Genomic DNA, 17,990 nt, shown 5'->3' with positions numbered 1-17,990 from the left:
CCAAGAGATCTGTGCATGCCCGTTATGGCACATGTTGGCTTGACAACAGGAAAAACATCTCTCGACATTTACTCTCAGGCTAACACCAATGGGAGGTATGAAATTTTTTCTCATACGAGCCATATTGCCAGTGTTTTCTCACCCCTCGGTAATGTTCTTAGGCTCAAAGTAAGATTGCCTCAGTCTCTAACGTAATACAAAGCTGAATTAATCTCTGAAATGATAGGTTTTTCAAACTTGTCTGTAAAAAAAACCCCAAAAACTCAGCTGAGAGGTTGCCAAAGCATCACCTTGCTGCAGTCGTCGTGCCAAGTTAAACCTCTCAGTGCTTCAGACACAGCGGTGCCGTCCCTCAGATGCCAAGCACAGGAGCGCCCGGGAGGGTGCTGAAACGCAAGTTCCAGCGGTTTACTGCTTTCAGGGGGGTAGGAGATGTTAGTCCGTGAGCACCTGCCAAGTGATCTCATGTGCTACCAAAATACTTCTTGGACTGCCCTGTTTGAGTTGTGCGATATTCTCTAAAAGAGGACTGGCCAATTTAAATAGACTGTTTGGTGTTTGTCACAACCTCAGGGTCAAGCTTCTAGAGACTAGAAAACCAGTTTGTTTTGGGAACCATCTTTAGGCCAAGCATCATTCTCATCTCACAGGAGGAGCCAGACTCGTTCATTTATTGCCCATACATTCTGGAGATGATGCTCAAACCAGGGACCTTTAGATCCACGGATAGGGAAGATGCCAGAGGGGGCTGCTGTGGGCCAGGCCAGGTTGAATGCCTTGACTCTGCCTCTGCACTTGGTAGGCTCCCATCGCCTTAGCAAGAAGCTGCCGTGGAATGAGTCCCTAGAATGGCCGAGGCCCAGGAAATTATTGTTGTCTTACCTCAGGGTCTTTTAAAATAAATAATTTTTTAATATTTATAAATGAGAGCAAAATTTGAGATGAGTATGTATTTTTTTTTATTGTGGCCTGTCCAGGCAGTGCGGGGAAATCAGAATGCTAGCCTGATGGCTGGGTGGCAGGCAGCAGCGAGGAGGCCTTAGCTAGCTGTCATCTTTATTTATTCACGCGATACCTCCCGTGCAAGGCATGGACCACACTGTGCTCTAGAGGAAGGACGATGACTGCACAGACTGAGCACATGTGTGTAAGACATTATTTTGAATACCAGTTTGAAGTTTTTCATAATAAAGTTTTTAAAAAGTGAATTAGCATATTTGAGAACAAGAAGGAGATATTCAAAGATAAAAATGTCACTAACTTAGGGCGCCTGAGTGGCTCAGTTGGTTAAGCGGCTCCCTTCAGCTCAGGTCATGATCCTATGATCCTGGGATCCAGCCTTGCATCAAGGCTCCCTACTCAGCAGGGAGTCTGCTTCTCCCTTTCCCTCTGTGTATGTTCTCTTGCTCCCTCTTGCTTTCACTCTCTGTCAAATAAATAAATAATATCCCTTTTTTTTTTTAATGTAACTAACTTAATCACTTGTTAAGTATGACAAAGGACTGGAAAACAAAATCAGGGTGTTTCCAAAAGGTAAAATGAAAAAATGAACAGAGAAAACCAGGGAAGAATAATATTTGAAAATTTTTATTAGCACATCCAGGAGTTTTAATGTCTGACTAATAAGAATTCCAAGGAGAAGGAACACAGAAATAGAAAGGAGGAAATTATCCAAGAAAAATACAAGAGAAATTTCAGAACTGAAGATCAAGTCAAGGCACTCTAGATTAAAACATGCAATGAATGGGGGGTCCCTGACTGGCTCAGTCAGTGGAGCATACAACTTTTGATCTCAGGATTGTGAGGTTGAGCCCCACTTTCAGTGTAGAGATGACTTAAAAAAATAAAATCTTAAGAAGAAAAGTACAACAAATGAAAAAAAAATGGCTCACACCCACATGTATTGTGATCAACATTTAAAACTCTAGACTAAACAGTGAATTATAAAAGCTTTTAGAGCGGGAAAACTTGTCACAAACAAATGAATGAAAATCAGAAAGCTAGCAGAGTTTTTAACAACAGTACTGGAAGCTACAAGACAATGGAACAAAGTCAACAAAAACTTTGAGGGAAATTTTCCATTTAGAATTTTATACTCAGCTGTACTTTCAGTCGCTTGTGAAGATAGAACAAAGACATTTTCAATCTGCAAGGACTCAAAACTTTGCTTCCTGTGGGTCCTTTTCTAGGAAACAACCAGACTAAATACTTCAGCAAAATGAGGAAATAAATAAAAAAGGCAAAAGAAACAGAATCCAGAAGGCAGGGAACCAACACAAGAAAATGGTGGTACAGAGAAGCCCAGTGTGTATAAAATTGGCTCAGCTGTTTTGGAATTCACAGATTATCAGACATATCTGGCCATTTGGAAAATAATATTTTTTGATAATTCAGGCAGGGTGTTCAGAAGAATTTGAATAAAAGTGCATAGAAGATTAAACAAATTAAATAAAAAGGAAAATGTTAACTACAAGGAAAAAATGGTACACAGAAAAAAAATCAGAGTAAACTTGGCTTTTCAGTGAAGAGTTCTTCCTCATTATAATGTAAAGGAAGGGGAAATGTGGTAGATGGTGTAAAAGAGCTGAAATCTTAATTATTATAACAAAATAAATAGATGAAGGATAAATAGATAAACCAAGAAATGGCAATATTGACATATTATTTGTTTTTTAAAAAAACTAAAAGCATTGAAAGTGTTTGCCTCAGTGTTTGCCTGGTAGTTTTTTAATTCAGTATTTTTAAAAAATTTGATTTAAGGGGCACCTGAGTGGCTCAGTCGTTAAGCGTCTGCCTTCAGCTCAGGTCATGATCCCAGGGTCCTGGGATTGAGCCCCACATCAGGCTCCCTGCTTAGTGGGAGGCCTGCTTCTTCTTCTCCCACTCCCCTGCATGTGTTTCCTCTCTCGCTGTGTGTCTCTCTGTGTCAAATAAATAAATAAAATCTTAAAAAAAAGTGTTTTATTTAAACCATGGGATTTTGTCTGCTCTGATAAAAATGAAAATTATTTTTTTAAATGAAAATTATTTAAAAAATAAAATAAAAGGTCCAAAGTTTGTCCATCAGTGGGAAATTCAAGCGTGCATCATTCAATAAGCTTTTGCCGGCACAGGCATCACCTGTGTGGTAGATGACGGCACACAAAGTCTTGATTGGATCTAGGCTCTCTGTCTCCAGGTTCCTTGTCACAGGATATCCTTCTTGTCCCCTGGCAGGTGACTAGGCTGTCTCCTGCTCCAGTCATACCAGGTTTCAGGTGAGGTTATAAGACAGAGCAGGGGTGTGTGCCTCTTAACAGGAAGGGAGGGAGGGAGTGCGGAGGAAGGAAGGAAGGAAGGAAGGAAGGAAGGAAGGAAGGAAGGAAGGAAGGAAGGAAGGAGAAAATCCCCTTCATAGATGAATTTAGAAAACAATTTGGCACTTTGTTATTGAGACAGCTTCAGGGAAATTCTATCCAAAATGCATCCAGCTGGATCTGGCATCAGATGACGATTCTACTTTTTTACCCCATGAAGGCTGTTGGTGTGACTCGGGGTGTCTCAAGGCCAGCCCCAGGGAGTAGAGTTAACCGGTGGGTACACCAGGCTGTCCTGTTTTCACCACTGCCCAGGTTGGAGTTGGGGAGTGGTACTAAGGGTTCCAGGCTTGCCCAACCTGGAGATGGCCAACCTGATCCACCTAGAAAACATAGACTCGACCAGATTTCCCTCCCAGGGGTAACCTCTCCAGTATCACCCCTACTCACTGGAGGTGACTTATCATAAATCTGGGGCCTATCCCAGTCTAGACTAATCCATCTGGACTCACCGAGTCTCTTAGAATTGGACCACCCAGATCATGGCTGTATTTAAGCAGCCATTCAGTTCTCTATACTCTACTCGTAATGACCAACACTCGCTGAAAGAAGTGACTGCACAGGAAAGAGCCTTTCTACTCCTACACACAGGTGTGTGCAGGGCACCAGGCCAGCCGCAAGCTGGGACACAGCTGTTTGTGTACATGGGTCTGCAGTAAAGCCCAGACTCTCCTCTCTCGCAGGCTTGGAGTACAGTTTTACAGTGGAAATGACTGTACCACACTCCTAGCTGGGAAGGACCCCTTGCACTTTCAGTTAGCCAAGGTTTAACCTGTTTATGGAAGTGTTCTTTTTCGAAAAGAACACCTTTTATTTTTTAGGTAGTGAGCCATTTTTTTTTAAGATTTTTTATTTATTTATTTGATAGACAGAGATCACAAGTAGGCAGAGAGGCAGGCAGAGAGAGAGGAGGAAGCAGGCTCCCTGGTGAGCAGAGAGCCTGATGCGGGGCTCGATCCCAGGACCCTGGGATCGTGACCTGAGCCGAAGGCAGAGGCTTTAACCCACTGAGCCACCCAGGCGCCCCTGTAGTGAGCCATTTTTTAAAATCTTGTTGGTTTATTACGGAAGTAATACGTGCTTCTAACAGATTGAAACAATACAAAAGTATGTTAGAAAAGGATTTCCCCATCCTAATCCCATTCATAGGAAAAAGGTATATATGTATGTATATACAACTTTATATAACATAGACATATGTAGACATACATGTATACAGCATACATATACGTGCACGTATCTTTGCAAACAACCACGACTCAACATATATGGTTATTGTTCAACAAAAATGAGATCTAACCTATGCAAAGCACCTTTTTTCTGTTGACATATATTATAGACATCTTTTCATATTATATAGATTTACCTCATTCTCAGAAATATTCTTTATAAGGATGCGCCTTCATTTATTTAAGCCCCCTGTTGATGGACATTTGGATTCTTCTAGACTTTTGATATTAATATTCTTGATGCAATAACATCCTTAATTCTGAAATCAAACAGGCTTAGTTCAGGTTCCAGATAGTCCATACTTTGTGACCTGTAGCAAGTTATTTAAACTCTGTGCCTCAGTTTCCTGATATGTAGTAGGGGAATAAAATTGTCCTCAGAGGGTCCCTATGAAAAAAGTTAAGTAAGATAGTATGTAATCTATTTAGCATATTATACTAATGATAGCTAGTGTTTATTGAGTGCTTCCTATCAGCCTGTCACTGGGTGGGTCAACAAATACCACAATTTCATGCATCAACCTTATAACACGTTTTTTTATATCTGCAAAAGAAAGTCCTACATTATTATTATTGAAATGACATTAGCTATTCCTATGCATCTACTCCTCCAGGTAAATTTTTAAATCAACTTTCCACCTACCTCCCATCAGTATGACAGGTTTTTTTGTTTTTTTAATCTAGCTGGAATTTTGAAGGGTGTTTATATTCTTGAAGGTTGCCAGAGTAGGAAGACCCTTGGAGTTGAGTTAAAGAGAGCTGGATGATCTCACAGTATCCCTCCAAAGCCTCGTGACCACAGGCAGTTCATGTAAATGGCTCTGAACGGCGGCAGCTTCCCTACCTAGTAACTGGGAGGGATGATCCTTATGGGAGTAGAGGGTGAGGATATTGTAAAAAGCCCTGGAAGAGTACCTGACAATGAATATTTTTTAAATGTGCTTGTTTTGGAGACATGTGTTTTCACTTTGTCTTCTGGTCCTCTGTCATCAGCACCATTTTCAGTGGCAACTCTAAGGTGATCTTCAGTGAAAAGAGTTTGTGTAAGAGCGAGAACTGCATGAGTGAGCAGGATGAAGTTGAAGGCCCCCGCTTCCTGTGCAAGGCAGGCTGAACATTTATGATCAGTGAAGATTAGCCAAAGGGGAGGAAAGGGAATTGGGACAAACATAGACTGTTCCGTTGTGCCGGCATGTGCCACCAACCATGGCGTGGACTTCCTGCTGCAGGACACAGCTGACCTTTGGAGGCTCACTGTCTGGGTGAGGCTGTCCTTTAGCAGGACAGCACACAGCTGTTGTTTAGATGTCAGAGGCTGGTTAATGACTGTGTTTGGCAGTCAGCTTGGGATGTTAGCAGTTTGGAAAACAGTCTGCTTCTCGGTTTAAGGAAGGCGAGTATGAAGGGAATCTTCGTGTTGCTAACAGGTTGTTTGGTAATCCTTCCTTGAACAAAAATTAACACTTAGCAGCAGCTTAAAAAAGTATTAAGAGAACTCATAAAAGTCAGAGCAGATGTGCAGGAGAAGGTCACACTTCCGGAGCTCTCCTGGGAACTATTTCTGGAGTAACAAGTCCAACAAACATGTTAGTTCAGGTTGAGATTTCTAATGCAAATATTGACTCAATCTCAACCTTTTGCAGTTAATTCTCCAACTTGAATGTGTCCTTTCAGGCTACCTTGGCCTGTTTTCTTTTCTTGAGCCTCATACCTTGCCCACCCTTCATTTTGAACTCTTAGTAAGTGAGCTTTTAATAGTTCTGCATTCTGTCTGTAGGTCTGAATAATGTGAAGAGGCATAAATTGAACTATTCCTCCCTTTCCCAGTGGCATACTTGTGGGAAAGGAGGGAGGAGAAGAGACTGTTGAGACCAGGAAATCTTGGTGGAGTGTAAATGATTTCCAGACTTAGATCAGATTACGTAGAAATAGCTTCTTACCCACTATTTACCATTTCAGGAAAAACTCAGGACAGGTTGTTTTGTTGATCTTCCCCTGCCCACTTCACATGATTTTTTAAAAAATTACTGTTCATTTTAAAACACGTGTTTTAAAGTTTCTGTGAATTGGTGTGCAAACCGCTGCATAGCTTAAAAACTTGCAGGGTAGAATTGAAAGCTTTAACTGAAAGATATGACCAATATACTATATATTTACTTCACTTTATTCCTAAAGAATATTTTCACTGGATACAGAATTCTGGGTTGAGTTTTGTTTTTTGTTTGTTTGTTTGTTTGTTTGTTTTACCCCAGATGCTGTTTTACCATCTCCTGGCTTCCTTGGTTTCTGGTGAGAAGTCAGTGGTCTCTGGATATGATAGTGGTCACTATCATTTTTGACTTTATGGAATTTATCCTTTTTCTCTGGCTGCTTTCAAGATTTTCCTGTCTTTATCTTTGGTTTTATTTATCCTGCTTAGAGTTCATTGAGCTTCTTAAAATCTGTAAATTTAGGTTTTATACCAAATTTGGAGAATTTTCAACCATTATTTCTTCAAATATTTTTCTGCCCCATTCTTTCTCTCTTTTCCTTCTGAGGCTATGGTTATACCTATGATAGACTGACTTATTCTCTTAATTCCAGTGTAGTTAACATATGATGTTTTATTAGTTTCAGGTATACAATATAGCAGTTCAACAATTCTATACAACACTTGGTGCTCATCACAAGTGCACTCCTTCATCCCCATCACATACTTCACCCATCTCCCCACCCAACTCCCCTCCAGTAACTCTCAGTTTGTAGTTAAGAGTCTTTTTCTTGGTTTATCTCTCTCTTTCTCTTTCTTTGGCTCATTTGTTTGTTTCTTAAATTCCACATATGAGTGAAATCATATGGTATTTGTCTTTCTCTGACTGAATTATTTCACTTAACATTATATGCTCTTGCTCCATCCATACCATTGCAAAGGGCAAGATTTCGTTCTTTTTTATGGCTGAATAATACTCCATTGTATATGTGTACCAACTCTTCTATATTCATTCATCTATTGATGGACACTCGAGCTGCTTCTAAAATTTGGCTTTTGTAAATAATGCTGCTATAAACATAGGGACGCATGTATTCCTTTGAATTGGTGTTTTTTTAATTTCTCAGGTAGACACCCAGTAGTATGATTACTGGATTATAGGGTAATTCTATTTTAACCTCCTGAGGTACTTCCATACTGTTTTCTGTGTGGCTGCACCACTTTACATTCCCATCAGCAATGCAAGAGTTTTTCTTCACCTCTTTGCCAATAGTTGTTTTCTGCGTTTTTGATTTTAGCCATTCTGATAGGTGTGAAGAATATCTCATTGTAGTTTTGATTTGCATTTTCCTAATGATGAGTGATGTTGAACATCTTTTCATTTTTCTGTTGGCCACTATGATACACCTTTTGGTATTGTCGTACAGGTCTGATGTTCTGTGTTTTTGTTTTTGTTTTTTAATTCATTCTTTTATTTCTCTCTGTTCTTCAGATTGGGTAATTTCCATTGGTTTGTCTTCAAGATCACTGACACTTTCCAATATCATTTCCATTCGATTAAGTTCACCAGTGATTTTTTTTTTGAAAATTTTGTATATAGTTTTTTTTTTAATTGTAGAACTTCCATTTGGTTCTCTTTTATAGTCTATTTCTCTGCCAAGATTTTCTGTATATTTCATATATTCTTTTATGCCACTGAGCATAATTATAATAGCTGCTTTAAAATCCTTATCTGCTAATTGCAACATCTGGGTTATCTTGGGATTGCTGTTGATTGTCTTTTTTCTTGAGGGTGAAAAAAGAAATTTTTTCTTGAGGGTGAAAAAAGAAATTTTCCTGTTTCTGTGTATGTTTAATAATTTCAGATTGTATTCTAAACATTGTACTACTACATTATGGAGACTCTGGATTCTATTATATTCTTCTGAAGAGGTTTCACAGGGTTGAGGGAGGTTATTTTTTATTTTGGTTTTTGCCTTAGCTTGTGATTACCTTGGTTGAACTAAAACCACAAACCTTGGCCACTGGGCTAAGCATCTCAGTTCTTGGCTCAGTTATTTTATCCTTAGGTAGGTTGCTGAGAGTCTGTCCCATGCATGCATGTCTAGGAGATTTGGACAGAGTTTTTACACAGAATTTGAGGCTTTCTCTTTCTGGCTCTATTCTTTCTGGGATTCCCTTTTCACTTTCCAGTGGCTGTGGTGGTCCCAAAATCTGTCTCTGAAAGACTGCATGCTTTCTGTTGGAGTTTTAGCCACTCAGCATGGCACTGACCACAGCCTCCGACCAGGCTAAAAGCTATAAAATTGAGAACCCCATCTGTGTCTTTTCCTTTCTCCCACATCTCAGCCCTCCTGCAGTCTCCCTATTTTTTGTCTTTCTCCAGTGCTTCAGGCAATTGTTTTTATATTTTGTCTGAGTGTACATCTTTTTCCAGGAGAATTGGTCCAGTAGGAGCTAACTTGCCCATACCAGAGGTAGAACCAAAAGCACACTTTTTAAAGAACATTTGAAATGCAAACTGCTCCCTCCTATAATTAGTTCAGATTAGCAAATTTGAAAAATATATCTATAAGTAAATGAAGACATGGGACTTGAAAACTTCTAGAGGAAACTGTCATTTTTAGGGTCTTAGTAAACTACTGTTAACATAACAAATAAGCAACATAGTTCTTTGTATACTTCAGCATATTAATGAGATAGCAGAAGCTTCTTTGTTAAATCTTTTAGTCAAAGTTTCTTTTTCATACTAGCCAACTGAAAGTTGCCAGGCAGCAACTTACATACCAATTCACAGAATTAAAGGGAAACAAAAAATTACCCAATCAGAGTTGGAGATTTTCCCACTGTCAGCAACTGATAGATCAGTTACACACACACACACATCAGTAAAAGGCATAGATGAAGACGTAAGCCAGATTGGTGTTTGTAGAGTACTACATTCAGCAACAGGATGCACGTTCTTTTTAGTTGTACATAGCATGTTTACCACATCAGTCAAAATGCTGAACCATAAAACGAGTCTCAATAAAGTTTAAAAATTTGGAATATGTAAAGAATGTAGTATATCCTCTGACTACATTGGAATTAAATTAGAAGTCAATAGCAGAAATATATCTTGAGAAACCCCAAATGTTTGGAAATTCAGGAACACACTTGTAAATAATCTGTGTTTCAAAGAAGAAATCATAAGGGTATTCAAAAATAGTTCTAACTAAATGATAATGAAAATATAACATCAAAATTTATAGGATGCAGCTAAAGCGGTACTTAGAGGAAATTTTAGAGCTTTAAATGTTTGTTTTATAAAACAATTTTTATAAATTTTATAACAATTTTTAAAAGATTTTATTTATTTTTATTTATTTATTTACTTACCAGAGAGAGAGGAGGGGCAGAGGGAGAAGGAGAAAGAAAATCCAAAGGAGTCTCTGCTAAGCGCTGAGCTGGCTAGAGGCTTGATCCCATGACCCTGAGATCATGACCTGAACCAAAATCTAGAGTTGGTGGTTTAACCAGGCACCTCAAAAAGAAAAATCTTAAATGCGCTGTACAACAGAAATTTCTATGGCAATGGAAATGTTCTATCTGTGTTGTCAACTCTGATAGCCACTAATCATGTGTGGCTTTAATTTTTAATTAATTTAAATTAATTTAAATTTAGATACCCACATGTGGTCATTGGCTACCATATCAGAAAAGACAGGTCTAAAACTCAATGACTGAAGGTTTCTTTTTAAGAATAATATCTAAAATAGGTAGTAAGAAAGACATGAAAAAGATAAGAACAGTGGGGAGGAGCAGCAGCAGCCAGGCCACCCAGCTTCACAAAGGCTCTGCACACACCTGGCCCCACAGGCACAGGCACCAGGCACTCGCCCACTTCCCACCACGATGCCCAAGAGGAAGGTCCACTCCTGCAAGGGGGCAGCAAAAGAGGAGCCCAAGAGATCGTTGAGGTTATCAGCTAAACCTGCACCTGCAAAAGTGAAAACGAAGCAAAAAAAGGCAGCAGGAGAGGATAAATCTTCAGACAAAAAGGTGCCTACAGAGGGGGAAAGGGGAGCAAAGGGAAAAGAGGCTGAAGTACCTAACCAAGAAACGAAAGACTTACCTGCAGAAAACAGAGAAACTAAAAATGAGGAGAGTCCAGCCCCTGATAAAACAAGAGAGAAAGAAGCCATCTGATTAATATCATATACCATGTCTTACTGGTGCCCCCTGTCTCCCTTCTTGTACAATCCAGAGAAATATTTTTATCAACTGTTTCATAAATCCAATTTTTTTAGTAGTTCTAGAAACAGTTTTAAGAAAGAGAGAATCCCACTTCATCCTATTTTTTTTTAAGATTTTATTTATTTCTTTGACACGGAGAGAGAGATCACAAGTAGGCGGAGAGGCAGGCAGAGAGAGAGAGAGAGAGAGAGGAGGAAGCAGGCTCCCCACTGAGCAGAGAGCCCGATGCGGGGCTCGATCCCCAGACCCTGGGATCATGCCTTGAGCTGAAGGCAGAGGCTTTAACCCACTGAGCCACCCAGGTGCCCCTCATCCTATTTTTTAAGGGTAAATGCTTTTTTATCAGAGGTGAAATCATTTGTTGGTTGTTCATTTTTTGGTACAACCAAAGAATAGTGAGATATTGAATATGGGAGACTTTGATTGTCTTGTGTGTCAGCTCAACTTTCCATAGGTGGGGTAGTTCTTATATCCTATAATACCAAGCATACTAAATGGCATTTTGGAGTCAGTCATGAATTTAATATGTCTTGAACATTTTAAATTACTTCTATTTGCATGTTGTTTTTGGTAGAATTGTTTCCTAAAGAAAACCACTCCTTGATCTTGGCTCTCCCTGTCAGAATTTTGTGTACTCTGTAACATCTTGGTCTGGTAGTCCCAATTTTCCTAGTAACTTGTTAATGTGCTGTGCAAGATTGAAAATTTGAGAATGTAGTGTATGTGGTATTAAATTATAAATTCACATGACTTAACAGATGATAGTGTATTAACATTTGAAGATACTGATACTTGACATACTGTTAAGGAAAATTAGCCTTCAAATTTTAAGCTGGAAGGTCACTGGAATAACTTTTAGAAAAGAATCATAACTACATGACTTTTAAGATTTTCAGTATGTATGTTAAGAATTGTATACAAATTGAAATGTTTCTACTGATCCAATAAAAACTCAGTTATGAAAGAAAAAAGATAAGAACATGTCAGTAAACTGGAAAATAGAAAAAAAGTAGAGAAAAACCATAAATCCAAATGTTTTGTCTTTTAAAAGATCAATAAAATTGATTAGATATATAGATAGCATGCATTACCAAGAACCAGAATGAAAGAGGTGTTACCAATCCTGCAGACATTAAAAAATTAATAAGGGAATCTTAGGAACAACTTTATGCCAAAAAAATTTAACAACTTAGATGAATTCTATAAATTATTTGAAAAATACAGCTCATCAAAACTGACACCTGGGAGCACCTGGGTGGCTCAGTTGGTTAAGCGTCTGCTTTTGGCTCAGGTCATGATCCCAGGGTCCTGGGGTTAAGCCCTGCATCAGGCTCTCTGGTTAACAGGGAGTCTGTTTCTCCCTCTCCCTCTGCCCTTCCCCATGCTTGCACAGTCTCTCTTTCCTTTTTGCAAATAAATAAGTCTATTTAAAAAACAAACAAACTGACACCTGATGAAACAGAAAATCTGAATAGCCCTATGTCTATAAAAAAAATTCTAGTTCAATGTCAAATACCTTCCCACAAGCAACTTGGAGCTCTCAGTGTTGGTGGGAATGTAAAATGATATAACCAGTTTGGAAAGCTCTAGCATTTCTTTTTTCTTTCTTCCCTCCTTCCTTCCTTCCTTCCTTCCTTCCTTCCTTCCTTCCTTCCTTCCTTTTTTTTTTAGTAGGCTCCATCCATACCCATTGTAGAGCCCAACACAGGGCTTTGAACTCTGACCCTGAGATCAAGACCTGAGCTGAAATCAAGAGTTAGACACTTAACTGCCACCCAGACACCCCTCTAGCATTTCTTATAAAATTAAATATATCCTTATTTGACTCAGCAATTTTCTCACAGTTATTTACACAAGAGAAATTGAAATATATGTTGACAACACGTATAAAGCCTATGTGTCCCCATTAGTAGGAAAATGAATACAGAAACAGTAGGATACAATGGAATGCTACTTAGCAATATCAAGGAAAATTTTACTAATACATGCAACATGTATGAAACTAAGGAACTGAGTGAAAGAAGCCTTCCACAAAAAGGAGTATTTAGTATTTGATTCCATATCTATCAAATTCTAGAATAGGCAAAACTAATCTTTGGTGGAGGGAAAAATCAAAACAGTGGTTCCTTACAGCAAAGTAGGGATTTTTTAACTCAGGTATATATATTTATGTAAACTCAGTGTATATACATTTAAGATTTGGGCACTTCATTGAGTATAAATTTTACCTCAAGAGAAAAATAATGACTGCAGTGCAGTGAATTGAGCCTTTATTGGATCTGCCTTTATAGACAAGAAAAATGTACTATGAACACATTTGTTCTGAGTTTCTTGAGCACTGCTAATAAGCAAAGGACCACGGAATAATTAACTAATTAATTAATATGAATCAAGCATTTTCCCTGTCTTCTGGAAACTTGCAATCTGATGAAGGATATAAAACAAACATACCAATAATAGAGTACAGAGTATGATACATTGTCGATTAGCAATAGGGACAAGCTGGTGTGGTTGTTCAGGGGAATGAGCATTTTTAGGTTGGAGGAACCATGGTGGCTGCATGAAGGAGGGAATGTATTGAATACCAATGGACAGAAGGCCTCAGCAGGGGAGATGGTATCCCAGGTGCAGAAGGGAGCCTGTGCAGGTGTTGGGAGAGTGTGGAATAAAGGTAGAAAGGTGAGACAAGGGCCCTGAAAACCAGGTTTGGATTTTATTCAATAGATAGGTGGGAGACATTGTGTCTTTGCCCAAGGCCAGGAGACAGATGCTTTAACGTAAATGTTACTTAGGAGTACCTAGGAACACTGGAAGCCCAGATGGGATCCCTGACCCCCTCCTCACCGTAAGGCTTTGTTCCAGTCATGTGCTCCCTCGGAGGGGTGCCCAGGCCCCAGCTTCAATTTGAAGAAATTAGATTAGAGGATCTCCATGGCCCTTCCAGTTCCAACAGTCTGTGATCTTGTGGCCGCTTGAAAAAGTTGTTGCTCAAACAGAGTAAATATTTCCTCTTGCAATATTATTATACTCTGTTAGCCAATTCTTTCTTCATCAAGTCTGGATTGTACTGTTAGACATATTACAAATCCTGTATGCAAGTGTCAGAGCTCTGAGCTGTTGCTGGGTGATAATGCTGCTTTTTACAGAGTTTTAACATTTCAAGCTGTTGAACTTGCACATTCTGAAAAAATCACTGATGTCGTGATGTTAAGCCAGATGAGGGTTATAGGGGAAAACTTAAAACACTTCATGGGAATCTGGGAGTTCTGCATCTGTCACGGATGAGTCTGAATAATCTGAACTTGAAATGAGACTCCTCACAGAATGCTTACAGCATTCTGGTAATTCCTGAGTGCAAGGAAATGGAATCTTAAAACTGTGTGGAACAACACAATTTCTTTGGATGAAAAGAGTATTTTTATTAATGGTTTTATTATTATATCTGATGCCTTCTGCTCTTTGGTCCCAAAGATCAGAGTCCCCCAAAATATATATTGAGCCATTGGATGCATGATGAAAAATTAACTTTCCATCTCTAAGTATCCAGGTCCAGGTGGACACCTGCTGTGTCAGGTGTGAAGGAAAGATAATGGAGATACTCTTTCCTCCAGACCACTGGGTCCAAGCATTTCATGTGGGGAAAAAAAGGATAGGCTGAGAAAGTTGTGTGGTGTGGGAACACAAACTCCTCGGGAAGAAAAAGAGAAAGAAAGGTAGCCCAGAGCACTTCCATAATAAATTTGCCATGGCTGTGGTGGTTTGCTGGCTGGCTTACTCCCAGTTCCAAAGACTCAGGCTTGATGCTTACAGAGAATGGAGCTGCAGAGACAATGTATCTCTTAGCATCCGTTCACTTTTCATCTTAATAGGGAGAGAAACCAAATCCTGACCTCATCAGAACACCAGACCACCTCTCTCCAGGTGTCTCAGATATCTATGCTCTGTGAACTTGGCAGAGATGGTCTTTTACAGGGAGGGTCTTCTCTCAGGGATCCCCAGCAAGAGGGGTCTCAGATCAGAGCTGCTTCAAAGGAGTAAGGGATGTGCCTCTAGACCCAGGCCCCAATTAAGGGGGGTGATGTTTTTCTTTTGCTGGGAAATGAGGAGTGCCACATCAGAGACTCTTCCATTTTAAAAGTATTTCACTGAAATATCTGCTTTCTGGCTGTTAGCAAATAGCATGTTTTGAAGCCAGATATCCTGTCCAAATAGTAACAACAATATTACAACTTCAGTCACTAATTCGCTTTCCCCTTTCTTCAGTTTATTTATAACAATTTTTCTTGTGGTTATAAAAGAAACTACAGAAATCATAGAAAACATACAAAATGTAGAGACAAAAAAGTCATGCATAATACCACAACTTAAAGGCGTTAATTGTTGCTAGCTTTTTTATTACTCTCCTTGCCTTTTGAATTTCACTTACATATGTGCATGTATAATGTCATAAGGGGATCATGGGAAGTATAGCACATGGATAGCTTAATATGTCAGCTATTTTTCACATGAGAGTTTTTCTCAAATTGTAATAACCCTTAGAGAATATCATATTTAATGACTATAGAATATTCAATCTCTTCTGTGGACATAGCATCACTTTTTAAAATAGTACCTCGCAGATGCAACGTGGGGGGCTTGGGGGGTGGGAAAAGAATAAATGAAACAAGATGGGATCAGGAGGGAGACAAACCATAAGAGACTCTTAATCTCACAAAACAAACTGAGGGTTGCTGGGGGGAGGGGGCTAGGGAGAGGGTGGTGGGGTTATGGACATTGGGAAGGGTATTTGCTATGGTGCGTGCTGTGAAGTGTGTAAAGGTGCGTGCTGTGAAGTGTGTAAACCTGGCGATTCACAGACCTGCACCCCTGGGGCTAATGATACATTATATGTTAATAAAAAAAAAAGTACCTCGCTCTTAGACTTTTAGATTGTTTCCAATGTTCTTTTGTAAAAGCAACAATATCCTTGGTTGTAGGAGATACACTTCTGTGTCTGGGGAAGGAAGAGAAATGCTTAAGTTTGCCACGGTGCCTGATACCCCTAACTGAGCCTTGTTAGGGCCTTTGTCTGGCTTTCTGTGGATGCTGGGTCTAGACTGAAGGAACAGAATGGGAGTCTTCCAATTCACTGATGATGGCAGGAGCCACTCTGTATGTGTGCTGCCCTTCCCAGGGTACAGGCAGGCTCTGAGAATGGGAGTCCGTCTCAGGGGACAACCCCTGTTCCCAGTAGCCCCGGTAGGCCCAAGGACCTAACCCTTCCTCACTCTCTTTTTCTCAGAAAGAATACCTTTTAATGGGTTCCCAATTGGCTGTGGTCATAGATACTAAAACAGAGGAGCTTGAAATGGCTTGGAGTCTACTTGGCCTAATAATAATAACAACAACAACAGTAGCTAATATTTATTGGGTATCTGCTATGATGTGTCAAGTGCTTTACATACAGCATCTTATTGAATTTGCAGACCCTTTGTTCTGAGAGCAAGAAGTAGTGCTGCCCCCTGGAAAACAAGCAGGATAGGCTCTGAGAATATACAGGGTGTTTGGAGCCCAGTCCCGCCATTTACCAGCAGCTCTGTGACCTGGCAGATGTATCCGGAATGCATTTAGCTGCAAAACTCAGAAAACCCAACCAAGAGTGGCTTAAGTAAGTAAGTAGTGGTGCGCCTGGGTGGCTCAGTGGTTAAGCCTCTGCCTTCGGCTCAGGTCATGATCTCAGCGGGATCGAGCCCTGCATCGGGCTCTCTGCTGGGCGGGGAGCCTGCTTTCTCCTCTCTCTCTGCCTACCTCTGCCTACTTATGATCTCTCTCTCTGTCAAATAAATAAATAAAATCTTCAGGAAAAAAAAAAAAAGGTAAGTAGTTATTTCTCAGACACAATGAGAATTCTGGAAGGAGCCAGTCCAGGGCTCACACAGTGTCGTCAGGGACTCAGTCTCTTACCTTCCTACCTGTTCTGTCCCTGGCACGTGGCTTTCCTCCTCATGGTGGCAGATGGCTGCTGCATCTGAAGCAGGAAGAAGAAGTAGGGCAGAAAGCAGGGCCAATCGCTCCATCAGGAAGGCAGAAGCTTTTTCCTAAATGCTCGTTTATGTCTGATTGGCCAGAAGTCTGTTATGTGGCCACTTAGGTGTAAGGGGTTCTTTGGGAGAAGTTTCAGCTGCACGCACTGCTGTCCCTAAAGAGGTCAGTGTTCTGTTGGAAAGGGAGGCAGGGGGATGTTTGATGGGTGAGCTGGCATCAGTGGCTGTATCAGCAAGTCATTTAATATCTTGGAAGCTCAGTTGTTCCTGTGGTAATAATTCCTTCCTATTCTAGTCGGGCTTTTTCAACCTCTAGGAGGTGTGTCCAGTTTGTCAGCATATGGGAGCTCCTTGGGACAAGGGGGACCCTCAGGCCTGGGTCCCAGCCACATACACCCCATTCACTCAGGGCCTCTGTACTTCCCAGCAGGCCCCTTAACACCTCATCACTCAGGATGTATCAGGAACTCTAAGTACCCACTGTCAGGCCATCACTTTAGAACTGGGCTTCCAGGGCTCCTTACCCTGGGGATTCTTCCAGCCATGCAAAGCTGGGCTCTTTGCTACATTTTTCTCTTGCTTCTACTGCCATCTTTACTGTCTCACCCAGCTTCTGTCCTTGCTGCCACTGCTGTGTCTCACAGTCAAATCCCCCCCAAAGAGGTGATGTCTTGGGTCAAACAGTCATCACTCATGAGGAGCATCACAGGCAGAGTCTTACACCAGGCCTCTCCAGTGGTCCCCAGTCACCCTTTAGCCACAGGACACACTGTGGCTTCTTTCCTCGATAGAGACCTGTGGCTGTGGCAGGTGCTAATGGATCCCAGTCCCCACACAGATATATTATATCAGAGTCTCAGGTACATAGCTCTGAACAACTGTAGGGACCTGGGCGCCATGCACCTTGAAATGCGCAGGAGTTCTGTTCCAGGAAACTCTGTTCCCCTGAAGTTGAGTAACAGGGAGGTACAGGCCCAGCTGGGCCTCTCTGGGCCCTGAGAGTCAAATGCCAGAGCCAGGCAAAGATGGCTGGCTTGCTTAAGACCGTGAGACAGGGGCGCCTGGGTGGCTCAGTGGGATAAGCCTCTGCCTTTGGCTCGGGTCATGATCTCAGGATCCTGGGATCGAGCCCCACATGGGGCTCTCTGCTCAGCAGGGAGCCTGCTTCCCCCACCCC

The 17,990-nt window shown here is 40.7% G+C and overlaps 2 protein-coding genes across 6 annotated transcripts in view; both read left to right on the top strand.

Moving 5' to 3' along the window:
- The window catches only part of CTDSPL (CTD small phosphatase like), a 116,836-nt gene that overhangs the window by 24,015 nt on the left and 74,831 nt on the right, over positions 1-17,990 (top strand). The gene's annotated exons all lie outside the window — the stretch shown is intronic.
- Positions 10,150-10,920, top strand: LOC116869761 (non-histone chromosomal protein HMG-14-like). Its single transcript, XM_032861218.1, has one exon. The coding sequence runs from the start codon at positions 10,449-10,451 to the stop codon at positions 10,740-10,742; it is 294 nt and encodes a 97-aa protein (XP_032717109.1). The 5' UTR covers positions 10,150-10,448; the 3' UTR covers positions 10,743-10,920.

This window comes from Lontra canadensis, unplaced genomic scaffold (genome assembly GCF_010015895.1).
Source record: "Lontra canadensis isolate GAN:19392208 unplaced genomic scaffold, GSC_riverotter_1.0 scaffold20, whole genome shotgun sequence".
In the NCBI taxonomy this organism is placed as follows: domain Eukaryota; kingdom Metazoa; phylum Chordata; class Mammalia; order Carnivora; family Mustelidae; genus Lontra; species Lontra canadensis.
This window is presented reverse-complemented; position numbering and strand designations above follow the sequence as displayed.